The 16,254-nt window shown below is 43.9% G+C and overlaps 1 protein-coding gene across 1 annotated transcript; it reads right to left on the minus strand.

Moving 5' to 3' along the window:
- Nucleotides 1-1,519: 1,519 nt before the first annotated feature.
- LOC128769776 (collagen alpha-4(IV) chain-like) lies at nt 1,520-15,939 on the minus strand. The gene is given in 43 exon segments (XM_053883750.1): nt 1,520-1,777; nt 1,852-2,135; nt 2,207-2,391; nt 2,477-2,579; nt 2,663-2,809; nt 3,096-3,203; nt 3,274-3,429; nt 3,513-3,620; nt 3,791-3,919; nt 4,062-4,133; nt 4,226-4,333; nt 4,400-4,507; nt 4,590-4,681; nt 4,977-5,085; nt 5,396-5,539; nt 5,625-5,792; nt 5,890-6,042; nt 6,124-6,342; nt 6,432-6,539; nt 6,635-6,697; nt 6,775-6,958; nt 7,035-7,141; nt 7,256-7,292; nt 7,366-7,517; nt 8,429-8,518; nt 8,593-8,601; nt 8,687-8,839; nt 9,200-9,304; nt 9,478-9,541; nt 10,374-10,442; nt 10,515-10,559; nt 10,653-10,736; nt 10,815-10,856; nt 10,925-10,960; nt 11,040-11,102; nt 11,166-11,201; nt 11,282-11,347; nt 11,536-11,646; nt 12,289-12,333; nt 12,409-12,543; nt 12,634-12,705; nt 14,884-14,926; nt 15,899-15,939. Coding segments are annotated over 43 exon segments (4,611 nt in total).
- Nucleotides 15,940-16,254: the final 315 nt, after the last annotated feature.

Genomic DNA, 16,254 nt, shown 5'->3' on the forward strand with positions numbered 1-16,254 from the left:
TGTGTGTGAGTGCGTGCGTGTGCGTCAGGGAGAAAGAGTGTGTGCCAAGCGACACTGTATGCAAGTTTAATAGTGAAAAAAAAATATATGATTGTTTGAAGATATTCACTTTGCTCGAGCCACATTCTTGGTGGGTGAAGCTTGAAAATGTAACAATGATGATGTACAATCTTTCTTGTGTATAAATGTGCACTGTGAAAAAGTTAGAGAGAGCACCACACCGTCAGAGTCCTCTGTCTTATTGCACTGAGTGTTCTCTTGTTTTGTGTAACAAAAAATGGAAAAGGGAAAAACAAGTTTGCGGAAAAGAGTAATGTATTCTGATTGTCACTTGGGTTCCGTGGAGAAAGTAAATAAATATGAAGTTGAAACATCCGACGTGTGTTGAGTTCAGTTCTCTATCCACAACTTAAAACTCAGCTTATTCCCCTGTACAGTATTTAATCCATCCATTAGCATTTGAAATGTTGTTGATAGCTTTCATTCTTGATGTTCTCAGTCACTGTAGAGGTCTTTCACACCGGGATGTTCAGGTTCCCAAAGGCAATTTTGAACAAGCCGGCGCGTTCAGTCCAGGAGAAGAACTGATTCAGAACTTGGAAACAGCTGGAACCACCAGAAGTTGGTTTGAGCTTTTGAATACATGACATCATCAGAGGGTGTGTCGTATTCTGTGTTTACAAAATGAGAAGAAACTCGAGAAAGTACTTTACTCTGTTGTGAGGCATCTACATGAGCTCAGACAAACGGGCTGGATGGATAGAATCCAGACCTGCGTCGATTTGAAAGGGCACATAGAAATACTTCTATATGCACCATTTGAATTATGGAATACCAGCTGTACCAAAACTAATGAGGAAATAAATGTGGTCCAGTCCAAACAGAAATCAATAAGTGACTAAGAAAGCTGTATTTAAGTGATGGTCTGTGAAGAACTAGCAACCTGTTCTGGGTATCCCTAACACTATTTATCTTGGGGCGTAACAGAAGGCAATGCAAAAAGTTAGTAAATATTTTAACAAAATGACACAAGATTCTGTTCTGTTCATCTTGCAGCCTGTTATTTTACTCCATTCGATGATGTACTTCATACAAGTGCTATTGTAGAGGCACTTTCTTATCCTGTCTACATGACACTCTCAGATGTTTGTGCTCTTCACAGGTCATATAGTTGTATCTGAAGAGATTCTGAAGAAAGTCCACTTGCCTTTATTGAAATTACTCAACACATAAAGCTCATACAACCAAAATAAACCTTGGGGTCAAGTTTAAAGATGAAGAAGTGAGCGAAATATGACAAATATAACTGTAACTTACAATTACGGAGCAAACATTAAATATTACACAGCTGTGTGTTTTGCTTTTATGTTCTCAAATTGACAGCTGACTAGCTAGCTAGGCACCAACCATGACTATGACGGAGGGTGTTGCATATGGAGCCCTGTGACCAGTGCAAGCCACTCGGAATGGACCATGGCCAAGACGCTTCCTGACTGTCTCACAGTCATGTTCTACAGGGTCAGTTTTTGAGGCAGACATGGCACTGGCTGGCCTTGCGCCGCTGCTGCTCAGCCGCTTTAATAGTGCTGGACACTGGGGTTCTGAACTGCTCTGACTCATTTACTGTGGTGAGCCAAAAACTGAAGAGGTTTGCAAAGTAATGGCATGAACCACGTGCTCCCTGACACTCTACGAAAGGGTGAGTTCGGAAGTCTGTCAGACAGCTCCCAGTGGAAGCAAGAGACTGGCCGCCACCGTTGTCACCGGCTCCAGTGTTCTAGGGATAGAAACCGAACAGGAGCAGATCAGATAAGGCTTCATTTTAAATGCTCAAAATATATAAATACGAACCATGAGAAAAGAGTATCCCGTCCAAAGGCTCCGCCAGCCAAAGGGACACGCAGGAACTCTGTGATCCTGACTATGAAAAGCCACGGCAGGTGAGCGTGTTTCACACACAACACAGCGGCTGATGTGGGAACTGATCTCTTGTCCGAAGAGAGGCATCATGGGTATGGCAGCAGTGGTGGAAAGCCAGCAAGATTTGTCATTCCGCCCAGAGTAGTGACACGCAGCCTTGTTGCAATAGGAGAACGGCATTGTGGAAAACACAGGCAAGCAGGAGCCAGCTTGACCTGTCAGGGAGGGATGCAATGTTTTTTTTTTCTTGAGAAACAGAAATTAACATATGAGGAAGAACACGTACCAAGGTCTTGGATATGAGCATTCTCTTGACCCTCGAGGTAGACTAAACTGTAACCCACCCACAGTAGACTTGTACCAACAGGACAAAGTGGCACCGTCACTGACTGACTGTGTATCACTAATAGGAAACCTGAGCTGGGCACAGATCCATGGCCTGGTGCACCGGGGTCACCTGGTGGACCAGGACTACCTGGATAGAGGCGGCGTGAAATGAATATTAAAAATAAATGGGTATCTTATTGAAAGAGCAAAGGTTAAATGACTTGATAACTAACCCTGAGGTCCAATGAAGCCGGGCTGCCCACCATTGCCCTGGTCGCCTCGAGGGCCATCACGACCATCAGGGCCAGGTGGGCCAGGGGGGCCCGTAGATCCTACTGGACCCTTTAATCCTGGAGAAGCATGTAAGTATGAAATCACACAACACCTGAATCACCACATAAGAACTACATTAAACATTTCTTGCCTTTTGGTCCAGGGGATCCCGGTGGACCAACATTACCAGGAAATCCTAAAGGTCCTGGTAAACCGGGAGGTCCTGGACTTCCAAAGGGAGTTAGCTGAGGGATTCCGGGTATGGAATCACCACGTGCACCTCTAGCTCCTGCGCAAGTTGAAAGGTGAGATTGTATCACAAAACAAAGAAGTAACCACACACCATATTATTTTTGGAATTTCGAATCCTACCAAGGTTCTTTGTACATACAACTTCAAGGCATATGTGGCAGCATGCCTCATTTTAAAGGCAGGGACAATGTACGGATCATTTTATTTAGCCATAACTATAAACCAAGACTTCCAGTATGACATCCAAGGTCAACCCAGCTTGTTATGGCATCATCTGAGGTCTTTCCCTGGCAGGACTTCTGTGACATCACAATGATACTCACCAGTGTCCCCACGTGGCCCAGTTGCTCCTTTTCGACCACTTGGCCCAGGATCACCATTCTGACCACGATGACCTTGAGGACCTCTGGGGCCATCAAAGCCTCTCACACCTGCAAAAAAACATGTCTAATCTTTCAGAGAGAATTTCAAAACCCTAACAGTAACATATGTTAGAATTACCTTTTGGCCCACGAAACCCTGGATAGCCTTGAGATCCAGGTGGTCCTAAAAGGCCCTTCTCCCCTTTGCGGCCTGGATATCCCGGAGCGCCATTTGGTCCAGGGTCCCCTTTTGAGAAATATAAACCACCTGGAGGGCCTGGAGCCCCAGGAGGACCTACACGGAAGCAAAGACATGCTGCAAAATTGTATGGTGCTATATCCTAAAGTTGAATTCTCAAATATCCTAGACAGGTGCACCTTCAGGACCAGGATAACCTTCTATTCCAACATCCCCCGGAGGTCCTGGACTTGGAAAATGGCATTGCTGGCTTGGGTAACCGGGTTCACCTGGGATGCCTGGAAGACCTGAAGAAAATTTGAGGTTTACAATGTGACAACTGACACTTCTCATTGGTGTCATGTGACTTGAGAGCACCTGGATAGTCACATGTAATTATAGGTGGCATTTTGATTTCTCCACCAGCTTGTGCATGAAGACATCTAAAGTTTATATTTCTATAAAAGGAGAAAGATACCTGGCTCTCCATCTGGGCCACGTATGCCTTTTGGTCCAGGCAGACTGCCTCCAGGTGATCCAGGGTGACCCCTAGAACCTTTTCTTCCAGGGAAACCATCTGGTCCAGGAGGGCCTGGAATGATGCTTCCTAAAAGTGGTCAAACTGGCACATTAACTCAGTATGGACAGAACTGAAACACACTTATTTTTGACATATAAAAGTGATAACTAATGAAATATTATGGAGGTATTATTTTTATTATGATTATTATTATTAGAGTTCCTTTTACCACTTGCTCCTTTCATCCCCTGAGGACCCCTTAGACCATCCAGACCATCGATACCAGGAGGACCAGGGGGGCCTGAAATTGGGAAAATTGGAATATTGAAGTATTAAATAAATAAATATGATAACTATGGATCATTCCAATATTTCAAACAACGATTCCAGTACCTGTGGGTCCATATGGCCCAGGTGGTCCTTGTGATCCCACACCCCCTAGATCACCTTTAATCCCTGGATGGCCTGGTTGTCCTGGTGGACCAGGTGGTCCAGGAAACCCTGTCGATGGCATGAATGAAAGGCTATCAAAATGCTATCAATTTATAGTTTCTGGCCTGTCCTGACCTGGCCCTCCATTTCTTCCTGGATCTCCGGAATTACCCGGCCGTCCAGGTTGCCCAGGTCTTCCTGTTGGTCCTGGATCACCTGGATCTCCTGGTACCCCTCTTGGAACTGAGTAAAGGAAAGAGATGATATTAGAGGAAACATAATCGCACCCCAACCCCAATTCCCAACCCGAACTTAATGAACTCACCCCAATGTCCATTTTCCCCTGGCAATCCCTTAGGTCCTGGAGGTCCAGGTCCTCCAAATGATTCTCCTGGCTCACCTAAAAAGGTTTTCTCACTTCTCAGTCACACAGGTAGACAATTCTTCTATCATACTTTCCATTATACTGTCATACCTTTAGCACCAGGATATCCTTTTGGGCCATAGTTTCCTGGTGGTCCAGTAAGTCCAACGTCCCCCTATGTAAGACAGTGGAATATTGATACAAACTTCTCAACTGCAGGGAAGAGCCAGATTAACTTTGACTCAAATTTCATTGAAGCAAAAAGCAATAGAAATTACTGGTTCCCCGTATTGCCCAGCATATCCCGGTGGACCAGAGAATCCTTTAGGTCCACGTGTTCCTGGATACCCAGGCTTTGCTCTAATGCATGAACTCCCAGCAATGCCTTTTGATCCTGGAGGACCCGGCCAACCGTCAGTTCCTTGATCGCCAGGCAACCCTCTCTGGCCCTTGAAACCTTTGGTGAAAAATAAATGCCCTGGTCATTACAATACTACATTTTGATCTTCAGAGGACAGTAGTAGTACCTCGAGGTCCATCTTTGCCAGGCTGTCCTCTTCTTCCTGGTGGTCCTGGTTTTCCTTTTGTAGCATTTACAATTCTTAATGGACCTTCAATGCCGATTGGACCACGTACCCCTGAATGGACAGAGTGAGATGGAATTTAATTTCTATTTACTTATTTTATTTACTTGGTCTCTTACTTATTCCCATCAGTAAGGTGAAGATAGTGAACCACGCAAGTTTATATGTGGACTGGATAAATACCTTTGTTGCCAGGATATCCTGGTTGTCCTGGGAGACCGGGATTCCCATCAATACCCAGTCCTCCCTTTCTTCCCTCACGTCCTGGAGGTCCAGGAAAGCCTGGTAACCCTCTGGATCCACCTTTACCATGGTATCCCAGTTCACCTGAAGACAAGAACACAGTCTTAAACCTAAATGTGCATGAAGTCAACTAAAAAATAATCTGCTCTTGCAGGTGACTTGGATTCACCTTTTTGTCCAGGCCAGCCAGCGTCACCAGGATCTCCGGGTGGGCCAAAATATCCATTGTCACCAGGTACCCCAGGCTCTCCTGGAGGACCTGGATAACCACTAGGGCCCTTTTGTCCATAACCAGGTTGACCAATATCTCCCTTTAAACCCTTCTGACCAATAACACCTGAAACACATCATGTAATGGCGTGTTTTGGGTGACTCATGAATCAGGCTACTGTCCTGTAAGAAACAATTTAGTTTCAGTTTAACCATGCTGTCACCTGGTGGTCCTCCTGGTCCTGGATGTCCTGGGGGCCCAGGTGGACCAGGAAGTCCTTTAAGATATGTTGTGCATGGTGGTCCTGGAATACCAGTGACGCCTGGATCACCACTGTCACCTCGTCCTCCTTTTCTGCCTGGCTGACCTGGTTGTCCTGGTGTGCCTTCAGTTCCAAGATTTACATTTTTGATGGGTTTATTTGTACTACTACCATCAAAATGTCATGGATAGTTACCTGGGTATCCAGGATTTCCCGAACTGCCTGGAAATCCTTTCCAACCGACCGCACCTGGCGGACCTGGGGGACCAGGTACACCAGGCAAGGAACTATATACATCTCCTCTGATGCCCTTCAATCCAGGTGGTCCAGGAAGTCCAGGGGATCCTCCAGGTCCCTCTATACTAATTCCATCGGGACCAATATTTCCTGGATCCCCAGTTATTCCCCGTGGTCCTGATCATATCAGAATGTGAGTGAAAGAAGGAAAAGGACTGTTTCATTTCTAGCTCAAACTTGAAAACCTGAATATTTTTCTCTTTAACCTGGTATTCCTGTTCCCCCAATTTCACCATCATCGCCTTTCATGCCTTTTCGTCCTGGTGGCCCTGGGTTTCCAGAATGACCAGGTCTGCCAGGTGCACCTGGATTCCCTGCATTAGACATAGATAATAAACTCGAAAGGAATACTCGTTTTTCCAAAATAATATCACAAGAGAGATAGATAGATGTATTTCACCTGGTGCACCTGGGTCTCCCTGCGAACCAGGTAATCCAACAACAGGGTCATCGCAGCAGACATCAGTTTCACCTGTTCAGTAAAGATAATGACATTTTCAATTTCACAATAAACCATTGCAGCATCTAAGTGTCAAAATTCTCTCCTACCTGGAGGACCTGGTCTTCCTGGAATACCCGGAGGGCCGGGATAGCCAGGACTTCCTTGCATACCATGCAGTCCTGGAGGGCCTGGTAGACCTGGACCTGGTGGTCCTGTTGGGCCTGGACGCCCTTTTGGTCCAGGCAAGCCATAAACACCTTTAGGACCTGGCACTCCAGAATATCCAGACCCCTGATACACGGATTGATATTAATGGGCAATTTCCTGCTGACTGAAGTAAAATGAATGAAGAAAAAAAAAAACTTACTGGCACTCCACGATCTCCAACAAGGCCTGGCGGTCCATCTGGTCCCGGTCGTCCTTTAGAGCCTGGTGATCCAGGGTATCCTGAATCTCCAGGGTCACCCTTGTTCCCTAAAGAAGTGAAATGATTTTACCAACAAATCAACCACACACAATCTTCGTGGAAAAACAAAATCATCTTCCATTTACCTTTAGCATCAGTAACATAAGAGTCCCCTTTATGACCCTTGCGACCTTTCAAGCCAGGGGGTCCCCTGAAGCCCTGTGACCAATGAAAATCTTACCTGAATTTGCAGTTGGTGACTATAATTAACTAGACATTAGAATGTTCTCACGTGTGGCCCTGTCGGTCCATCTCCTCCATTTAATCCAGGATCCCCCATTACTCCTTTCTGCCCAGGTATCCCTGGAGATCCTGGGTATCCAGGAGGACCGGGTGGCCCAGGGGGTGCACCAGCAGAGCTGCAATGACACTCCCCATGACAGCCTGTGAAAAAGACAAGTTTAAGTCAAGCTGTGAGATATGGACGTGTCTCTTCTTCATGGTTTCACTGCGTTTGAGAATCTGCCAACCTCAGCACTTTATCTGTCCAGACGAAAAATGATGCAGATGGAAGGATGCTCAGAAAAAAGGTGGATAGCCAGGCCAGTTTTTCAAGGTGAAAAAAGTGTTATGTTCATTTCGACTGATAACAGAAGTGTGTTGGTGAGATGGAAAGAGCACTTTGAAGAGCTGATGAATGAGGAAAATGAGTGAGAACAAACAGTAGAAGGAGTGGCCATCGTAGAGCAGGGCATAGCAAAGATTAGTAAGGCTTAAGTGAAAAGGGTGTTGAAGAGGATGAAGAGTGGAAAAGCAGTGGATCCTGATGATGTATCTGTGCAGGTGTGGAAGTGTTTAGGAGAGGTGGCAGTAGACTTGTTGACATTTAACAAGGCTTCCCCAGGTCTTTTGTGGAGGAAAAGACAGGAGGCAAAGCTGGAGGTAGCAGAGGTGAAGATGCTAAGGTTCTCTCTGGGAGTGAGCAGGATGGATAAGATCAGGAAGTAGTATGTCAGAGGGACAGCACATGTCAGGTGTTTAGGAGACAAAGTCAGAAAGAGATGGTTTGGACGTGTACAGAGGAGAGATAGCCAGTACATTGGTAGGAAGATGTTGAGGTTGGAACTGCCAGGCAGAAGGTGGAGAGGAAGGCCAAAGAGGAGATTGATGGAGGTGGTGAAGGAGGACATGAGGTCTGTAGGTTTGAGAGAAGAGGAAGCAGAGGACAGGGTGAGATGGAGGAGGATGATCCGCTGTGGCCACCACTGAAGGGAGAAGCCGAAAGGAAAAGAAGAAGAAGACACTGTTACTGTTCTGTGTTACTTTAAAAGTAACACAGAACAGATCAACATTACCTTTGACTCCCATAAGTCCCTTGCTGCCTTTAGAACCTTTGGGCCCCCTGTCCCCAGGATCACCAGGGTAACCAGGCTCACAGATGTAATCTATGGGATCCAGAAGTTGACAGTTTCGACTTCTTTTCTTCAGACTCTTTTGTTAAACCATTCGTAAGACTCACCTCCACATCCTATGCGGAGCCCATGAGGAAATAGTAAAAGAAGGTGTCAGGGAGTTTGATAAACATGTCAGTATTCCGTGCATGCAAAGATCACCTGGAGCACCGGGGAGGCCTGTGACTCCTTTGTGTCCAGGAAGACCTTTGTTTCCCTTCAGTCCAGGCAGTGGATTATCTATTAAGTTGTGAAAATATCCTGGCTCTCCCTTAAGACCTTTAGGGCCGGGTGGGCCCCGGGGACCCGGCTGACCTAGAAAGAATACAACATCCGAGTTGAACAGATATCAACAGCTATTTCATATATGCATTTACATACCCGATTAAAATGTATATTTAAAATGCAACATGATTATTGTAATACATATTTGATGGTTAGTAGCTAAAGTAGTTTTTGCCCTCTAGATGCTGCCAGTGAGACCAAATCGACAATCACTCATCATTATTTTCTTTACGATTCAAACACGAGGATAAGTGTGATGCGATGCGTCGGAACAGAACGAGCATTGTAGTGCCATGTTATCGACTACTGAAATGTAGTCGATCTGTCACCAGGAATTGATCACATGATCTGTCATTGATTTATCTACGAAGTAAAATGATCAACTGATACCTGCTATTGATAATCCAGGGGACCCTCGGGGCCCGGGTGGGCCTCTGTAGCCAGGATCACCAGGAGATCCAGGTGGACCAGGGTCACCCATGTCTCCTCGAGCACCTATCATAACATTAACAAGTCATGGAGCAGAAAAAGTAGAAGGTGTTCATCCAAACTGTTTACCAGGTATATGACACCTGGTACGCCACCGACAATGAATCACATTTTGAGTTTTTAGAGAAAAAAAAGAAAAGCAAAAAGAAGGACAGAACGTTGATCCTTTCCACTCTTGCCTCTTAAATCGCCGCCTTTCATGAATAGATGAGGTCCAGGAAGTCCAGGCTCCCCTTGGTAACCCTGTAACAGACAGCAGATACACAAGATGAAGTATGTGTCCTGATGAAAAATATATTTAAAAAAAAAACATTTTCGATTTAATATTAAAAAAAACACATTCTTTCTTTAATACAGCTAGAGGAAAAATATTTTCTATGTGTATCACCTTTAACCCCCGTCCTCCAGGAAACCCCGGATGTCCTCTGTCACCAGTTGGTCCCTTAAATACATATTTAAAAAATCATGATCAAATCTTGCAATAAATCATATATTATGTTACCTCCAGGCCAAAAGCACCATCACGTCCAGGAACTCCTTGGTCACCCTTCAAAATGGGAAAACAGTGAATACATTTTTTTTTTTTTTTTTCACAAACTAATGTTTTATAAAACATAGAGCTAAGCCATATCCTGTATATTCAAGATATTTTCAATGTCACTGGCTATTAATAAAAAACATCTACATGACTCACATCCCTGCAAAGTGCCATTTAAATATATGTACATGTTGAATTATAAATGTTGGAGTTGAAACTTGAATTAGTCTTTGTATGAAATTCCACATTTGAGGATTAACTGTAAGGATGCTAAACTAAACTAGAAAAATAATAATAATAATACATCAAGCTACCATAAAGATGCGAAATAAAAACAAAAAAAATATTCTACAATTATGGAAGATGTGTCTCAGGTGTCGAGAGGTTGTGCATCCTGAAGGACAGCAGGCAATACATGGTCTGCAAACATGTGCTTTGAATTCATAATGGATCTGTCTTTCCACTTCCGTGAAGAGAATTTCTATGTATGTCATTGACGATTCTCATACATCGGTCACATATGTCAGTGTCACTTACTCTCCTCCCTGGCAATCCTGGAATCCCTTGCTCTCCTTTCATCCCTTGGATGAAGCCCAGGTTTGGCCCCTGTAAAAGGTAACTTTGCTAAAGTTGTTTGAATGCACTGAGGATGTTTTTATTTTTTAAAAATCAACTCACACTTAAGCCTTTCGGTCCACATGGTCCTGGAGACCCTTGTTCTCCCTAGTGGGCGCATGAGAGCAGAAAGATCTTAATGCAAGAATGAATATAATCGTGTGAAATGGAATGATTTGAAAATGAAAGTGGGGCATCTACCTTGTAACCTTTAGGTGGAAGAACACCGATGGGGTACTCTACCACCTCCTCAGGTCCCTGTGGGCCTGGTGAGCCTTGCTCCCCCTAGGAGAGGTATAAAAGTGACTCTTGGCACCGGCATCATACTGCAGCTGTTGTCTAACGTGAAGTTGGAACACTTACATCTTCACCTGGAAGACCAGGCAGCGAACGTCCAGGATCTCCCTGCAGCAAAAACCCTGGATTAGCATTAGTGCTCTAGACAGTGACGGGTGTTCTGGAGTGTGACCTACTGGAATTCCCCTCACGCCGTCAGCTCCTTTGAAGCCCTGATCACAAACATATTCATGTTTTATAATAAGGATATCTGGACATGTGTATTTAGCAGTGAATATTTATGGTGATCACCTTGAGTCCATGAGGTCCTGGAAGGCCAAAGTAGCCCTTTGGACCAACAACTCCCTTTGGTCCCTAAATTTAGAAAGTACAGACTGTTGGATTTGCTATAGACAACAGTTAAGACCTTCAACTTACGGGCAGACCCTGGGCTCCCTCTGGACCAGGAGGGCCCTTAAAGTAGATAAGAGACAACCTTCGTATCAGAAACAAAACTCAGGGAATGTTTTGCAGAAGGATTGTTTTGAACGTACGCGTGGCCCTGGTATTCCAGTGTTGAACACCGGCTCTCCTTTAATACCTTTAGCTCCACGTAAGCCCTGAAATGAATAACATTGGATGAAGGTTAAAGGTTACTTCTTTGATTTTTGTGAGTTATATTCCACCTCTGTGAAAAACTTGGGAAGCGCTTCACTTATGAGGATTCATTTTAACTGGTTTTTAGTGCAGCGTCATAGTTGTTATGACAGGAATATGTGGAATGAATGAACAACTGATCGGAACTGACTGGTTGACCATGAAGACCATCCAAACCAGGAAGACCAGGAGGCCCAGGCTTCCCCCTTGTCCCATTACATCCATCCACCCCAGGGAGACCGGGCTCTCCACCTGGTCCAGGGTGGCCCTGAAAAACATTTATTGTTTTAAATAATGTTGGAAATGAACAAAGCATGAAGACAGCAATGGTCAGATTAGACTGCAATGTTTTTGTCTTCACTCCTTGTGGTTTACATGGCTTATTTGGATCATTATATTTGACTGAATTCAATGGTCAAGCCTTGTCTCTTTTTCATGCCGTCCGTGCAACACATAAGGGGGGTTGGACAACACAATGGAAACACCTTAAAGCTTTTTTAGCTTTAAGATGTTTCCATTGTTTTGTCCAACCCCTTTATGTTTCAAGTCAAGGCCGCTAGAGGGAGTGCGACTCAACTATTCACATGTGTCCTGAGCCATCGCTCTTGTCGAAAAGCTTCCGTTGACAGTCATAAAACGTTGAATCCCCAGACGATCAGAAAGTGACAGTGTAAAATGTTTGCAATATTAGACTGAACATTCCACTGAAAAACAAACACTGTAGAAGTGTGGCACATTGTACACAAGAGGGGGATTATTATTATTATTATTATTATTATTATTATTATTATTATTATTATATAATTAAGACAAAACAAAATTGAAATAAAAATAAAATCCTAAGTTATAGATTGTAAATATGATGTTCAACATACACTGGAGAAATGACCAGGATTTCACTCACCGGCAGCCCATCATTACCAACAAAGCCGGAGACACCAGATGGACCCTTGAAAACAAGAAAAGACCTTTGTCAAGATCAAAACATTTAAACATGATCATTTCAGGCTTATGATGTTCTTACACGGTCACCCTTCGGCCCCTCTGGACCTGGGGATCCTTCTGCTCCTCTTCTACCTTTCTCCCCTGGAGGTCCTGCACGTCCCCACGGACCCATCACCCCGCGGGGTCCTTGAGACCCGGTCTTCCCGGGAGCCCCCTGCAGATGGAAGAAGGTGTTTGTACTATTCACATTTTTTCCTTTTTTTTTTTTCACGACAAAAACTGAAAGAAGGAACCTGATTCCTACCCGTGCACCTTTAGCAGGAAGACACTGGCAAACACTGCAGTTCCTTCCATGGCATGGCTCATTGATTTCACCCTGAAGCAATAAAAGAGCCTTACAAACTATTAAAATATCATGTTTGATTCATAAATAATGTTCATAAAATGAATGAGGAGTGTGAGAGAAACAGGAAGACAGCTCAGGTGAAATTGTAGATCCAGAAAAGAAGTTCCCAGGGACACACTTCCATCAGAACCTCAACTGGGTGGAACATTTAAAAACAACAACCAAGTCGAGTTGCCTTGTTTTCAGGGGTGATCGAGTTGCACTGAGGCCTCCTACGAATAGGACTTGGAGATTATGAAGCTGAAGCAATTCAACATTTAGATGATGCCTGTTTTAGTTGACACCTGCTTGGTTAACCAATGTGAACCTGCATCCACTGCGGCTCATTTGTGGATCAGTCTAGACTTGGTTTTATCTCAGTTTTGACCTTCAAATATCTTGGTCTTATCTTGTCTTGATACGTTCCAGTCTCTATATTGTCTTGGCCTCATGTGGTGTGGTCTAGACCAGTGATTCTTAACTACAGGGCCAAGGCCCATGGTTGGGCCCCTTGAGGGCCCCTAGACGTTTTTGTTTTACACCTCTGGGTCATGAGACGCTCAGTTTTAATACATGAGCCACATGTGGTGGCAGTAGTGTGTCACTGAACTGACTTGACAGCTGCAAATCTGTGAGCGTTACCAACTATGGAGAAGTTCTTGAAAAGAAAAAAATGATAAAGAAAGTGATGGCGCCCCCAACAGTAAACACTGTTCATGACCTGTTGGAGCAGTTTTGAAAACTAAAAGTAAAACATTAAATAGCAATACTTTCATTTACACTTTGCTTCGCTTCTTTAGAGTTTATTGAAGAAAAAGAAAATGTTTTATGATATTTAGACGTTTTATTATACAGTGGCTCCTCGGTTCTCGACCACAATGAATGTGAATGTAGAGTGTCGAGAGCGAGCACCTCCCCTGTGACACTCTACCACGGTCCAGTGCGGAGACAGGAAAGGTTTTACACCTCAATATGAAGAAAAAACAGTCAGTAAATGTAGCTAACGGGACACGTCTGCATACAGAGGCTGCGTTATACACAATAACAAAGTGCGTCGTGGGTCAGCTGATCGGTCTGCACACGCTATGATTTTTCCGACTTTTTTCAGGGGCGTTCGAGTTCTGGATTTTCGTTCGAAATCCGAAGCAAAGAAATCTCGAAATTTTGGTTCGAACTCCGATTTGTTCGAATTCCGAGACGTTCGAAAACCGAGTTACCACTGTATTTATTTTATTCCGAATTTTATTCATGATGTACAGTTTTTCAAATTTACTCAACAGTTTGCATCAAGGATATTTTTTTCTTCTGTTTTTTTCTTTAGTAAATTTGATGAACACGACTTGCACCTGGTTCTGCTGCTGGTTGGACTTTTCAGTGACAAATATCTGTGTGCTGATGAAGGTTTCAGGTCATTTGACTAGGTTTGGTTTTGTTTACATGTCTGGTTGTTGAACACAAATGAAATCAGTCATTGCGAAACCAGAAATCAGTAGTCACAGTTATGAATCAGTTCTATTCCTTCAGTGGGCCATGGACCCATTTGTTCTGGAAAAGGTGAGTCCCAAGATCAAAAAGGTTAAGAACCCCTGGTCTAGACTACAACAATAGACTACAATGCAAATGGTGCTTGGCAGAGGTCTGCGCTCTCAGAGTGCTTTCCATCCTAATTCCGAGGACCTAGAGAAGGATTGCTGAGTGTGGACCCCCGGACGTCCTCACACTTGTCCCTGAGTGACTGGACCAGGATTCCATCCAGACACCACTGGCAAGCACGCAGCATATTTTAAGTATTTAGGAAACCTCTGACGATTTTTCTCAGTAAATGTTGCCTGCAGAGAAGTAAACACCGTGTAATCCAACCATATATCTCCCAGGTGCATCAAGTGGATTCAAGGATTTGCTTGGAGAACCGAAGCCAAAACCGTCTGTACGTGTGACATCTTGGGTTCGAGTATTTATCGCGTCCCAGCCGCATATTTGTAAATAACAAATGAGCTACTGCCCCGAGAGCAACGGTTAACACCCCATCATGACTTACACACACAATGCGTTGTTATTAAAAGTAACAGCAACAGTGTTGAAAGGACATGGAAGAAAAATAGAAAAGACAAATGCAAATCTACCGCTTAGCACAATGGTGGTGATGTGTGATTGAGAGACGGATCTTACAGTCTGTAGACTTTGAACAAAGATGAGAAGGACCAGACTCCACCTGGGAAAAGAAGATGAATCAGGTCTTTTATCTGATGAATATTACTTTAACACTTTCACTGTGGCATTGTGTCAGTGAGCTCTTGCAACATCTTGAGATTTATCTTCTTGCATTTGGTTTTCACCCAGATCTTTTACAGACGACGAAGAGCCTGAGTCACTGCCTTCTCCAGCACATCCCAAAGTTGCTGAATGGGTTTCAATGGTGGCCATGAATGAAGCCTCATGCTCCACTCTTTCTATCTAGTCAGTCAAAACTTTTTTTTTTTGCCAAGTATATTCCTTTGCTCAACAAAAAAACTGTGAAAATAAATCTGTGTGTTTATGATCATCATCTGCCTGATTGGAATGTGCACATCCAGATGTGTTGGAAATGTGCGTAAACACACTAAAAGGGTGTTTGTAATCCTCTAAACAGATTTACAAGAGCTGGGATGTGAAGTCTCCACTGGGCAGGGCACGATAGATGAACTGAAAATCTTAACAGTGGTTAAAAAGTGTCTTCATGTACAGTAGAAAACATAGAAGTCCCAGAATGCACTGCAACAACTGAGGATGGTTTGCGCCCTGGTTTTTGATTGTAAGCAAGTTGGTCTTCAGTTGGACTGGATTCACTATTCATTGAGTCCACCTAGATTCTGCCTTTTCCAGAAGCAGAAGGTTGGACTTTTGGACATGTAGAGAGAGTGATGCTGTTGGAAAGAGCTGGACAACCAGTGACGTGCAGGGTGGATACAGGAGACCCACTTACTACTGAGGGACAGAGCCATAATTCAAACAATAGAAGCAGCTGAAACATGTTAAAACATTGTCTCTCACTTTGACCCAAAAGTCAAAGTAGTTGACTCTGAAAACTCTTAAGCTCTGAACGAACTTCTCACAGCCATGAAAGTATTGAGGAGTGATAATATAACCAAAGAATGGAAGATAAAGGAATGAGTGTGGTTTAAAGCTTATCGTGCACTTGTCTTACCTGAGGATGAAACTAACCACTGCAGGAATTATGGACCCCATCTTCATAGGCAGAAAGTTCAGCCTCACTGCTACCCCCTGTGGTGACAAAAATATCACTTAAATATCATTACAAATTTTAAAAACACTTAAAAACTGAGAAAGAAAATATGATTTTTCTCATACAACAAAAACATGACATGACACCTAATATTCACAGGAGGTTTTACAACTCACCCAAACTCAGATGATCGGACGGCTCCTCATGAAGACTGATCCTCAGCAGGATTTCCACCGGCGAGATCGAAACCCATTCTCCTCCATCTCATCTGGGTCCGTAAAAAGCCACATGAGCTCTTTAGTATCTGTTTGTGTCAC

Source organism: Synchiropus splendidus, chromosome 13 (assembly GCF_027744825.2).
Source record: "Synchiropus splendidus isolate RoL2022-P1 chromosome 13, RoL_Sspl_1.0, whole genome shotgun sequence".
Taxonomy (NCBI): domain Eukaryota; kingdom Metazoa; phylum Chordata; class Actinopteri; order Syngnathiformes; family Callionymidae; genus Synchiropus; species Synchiropus splendidus.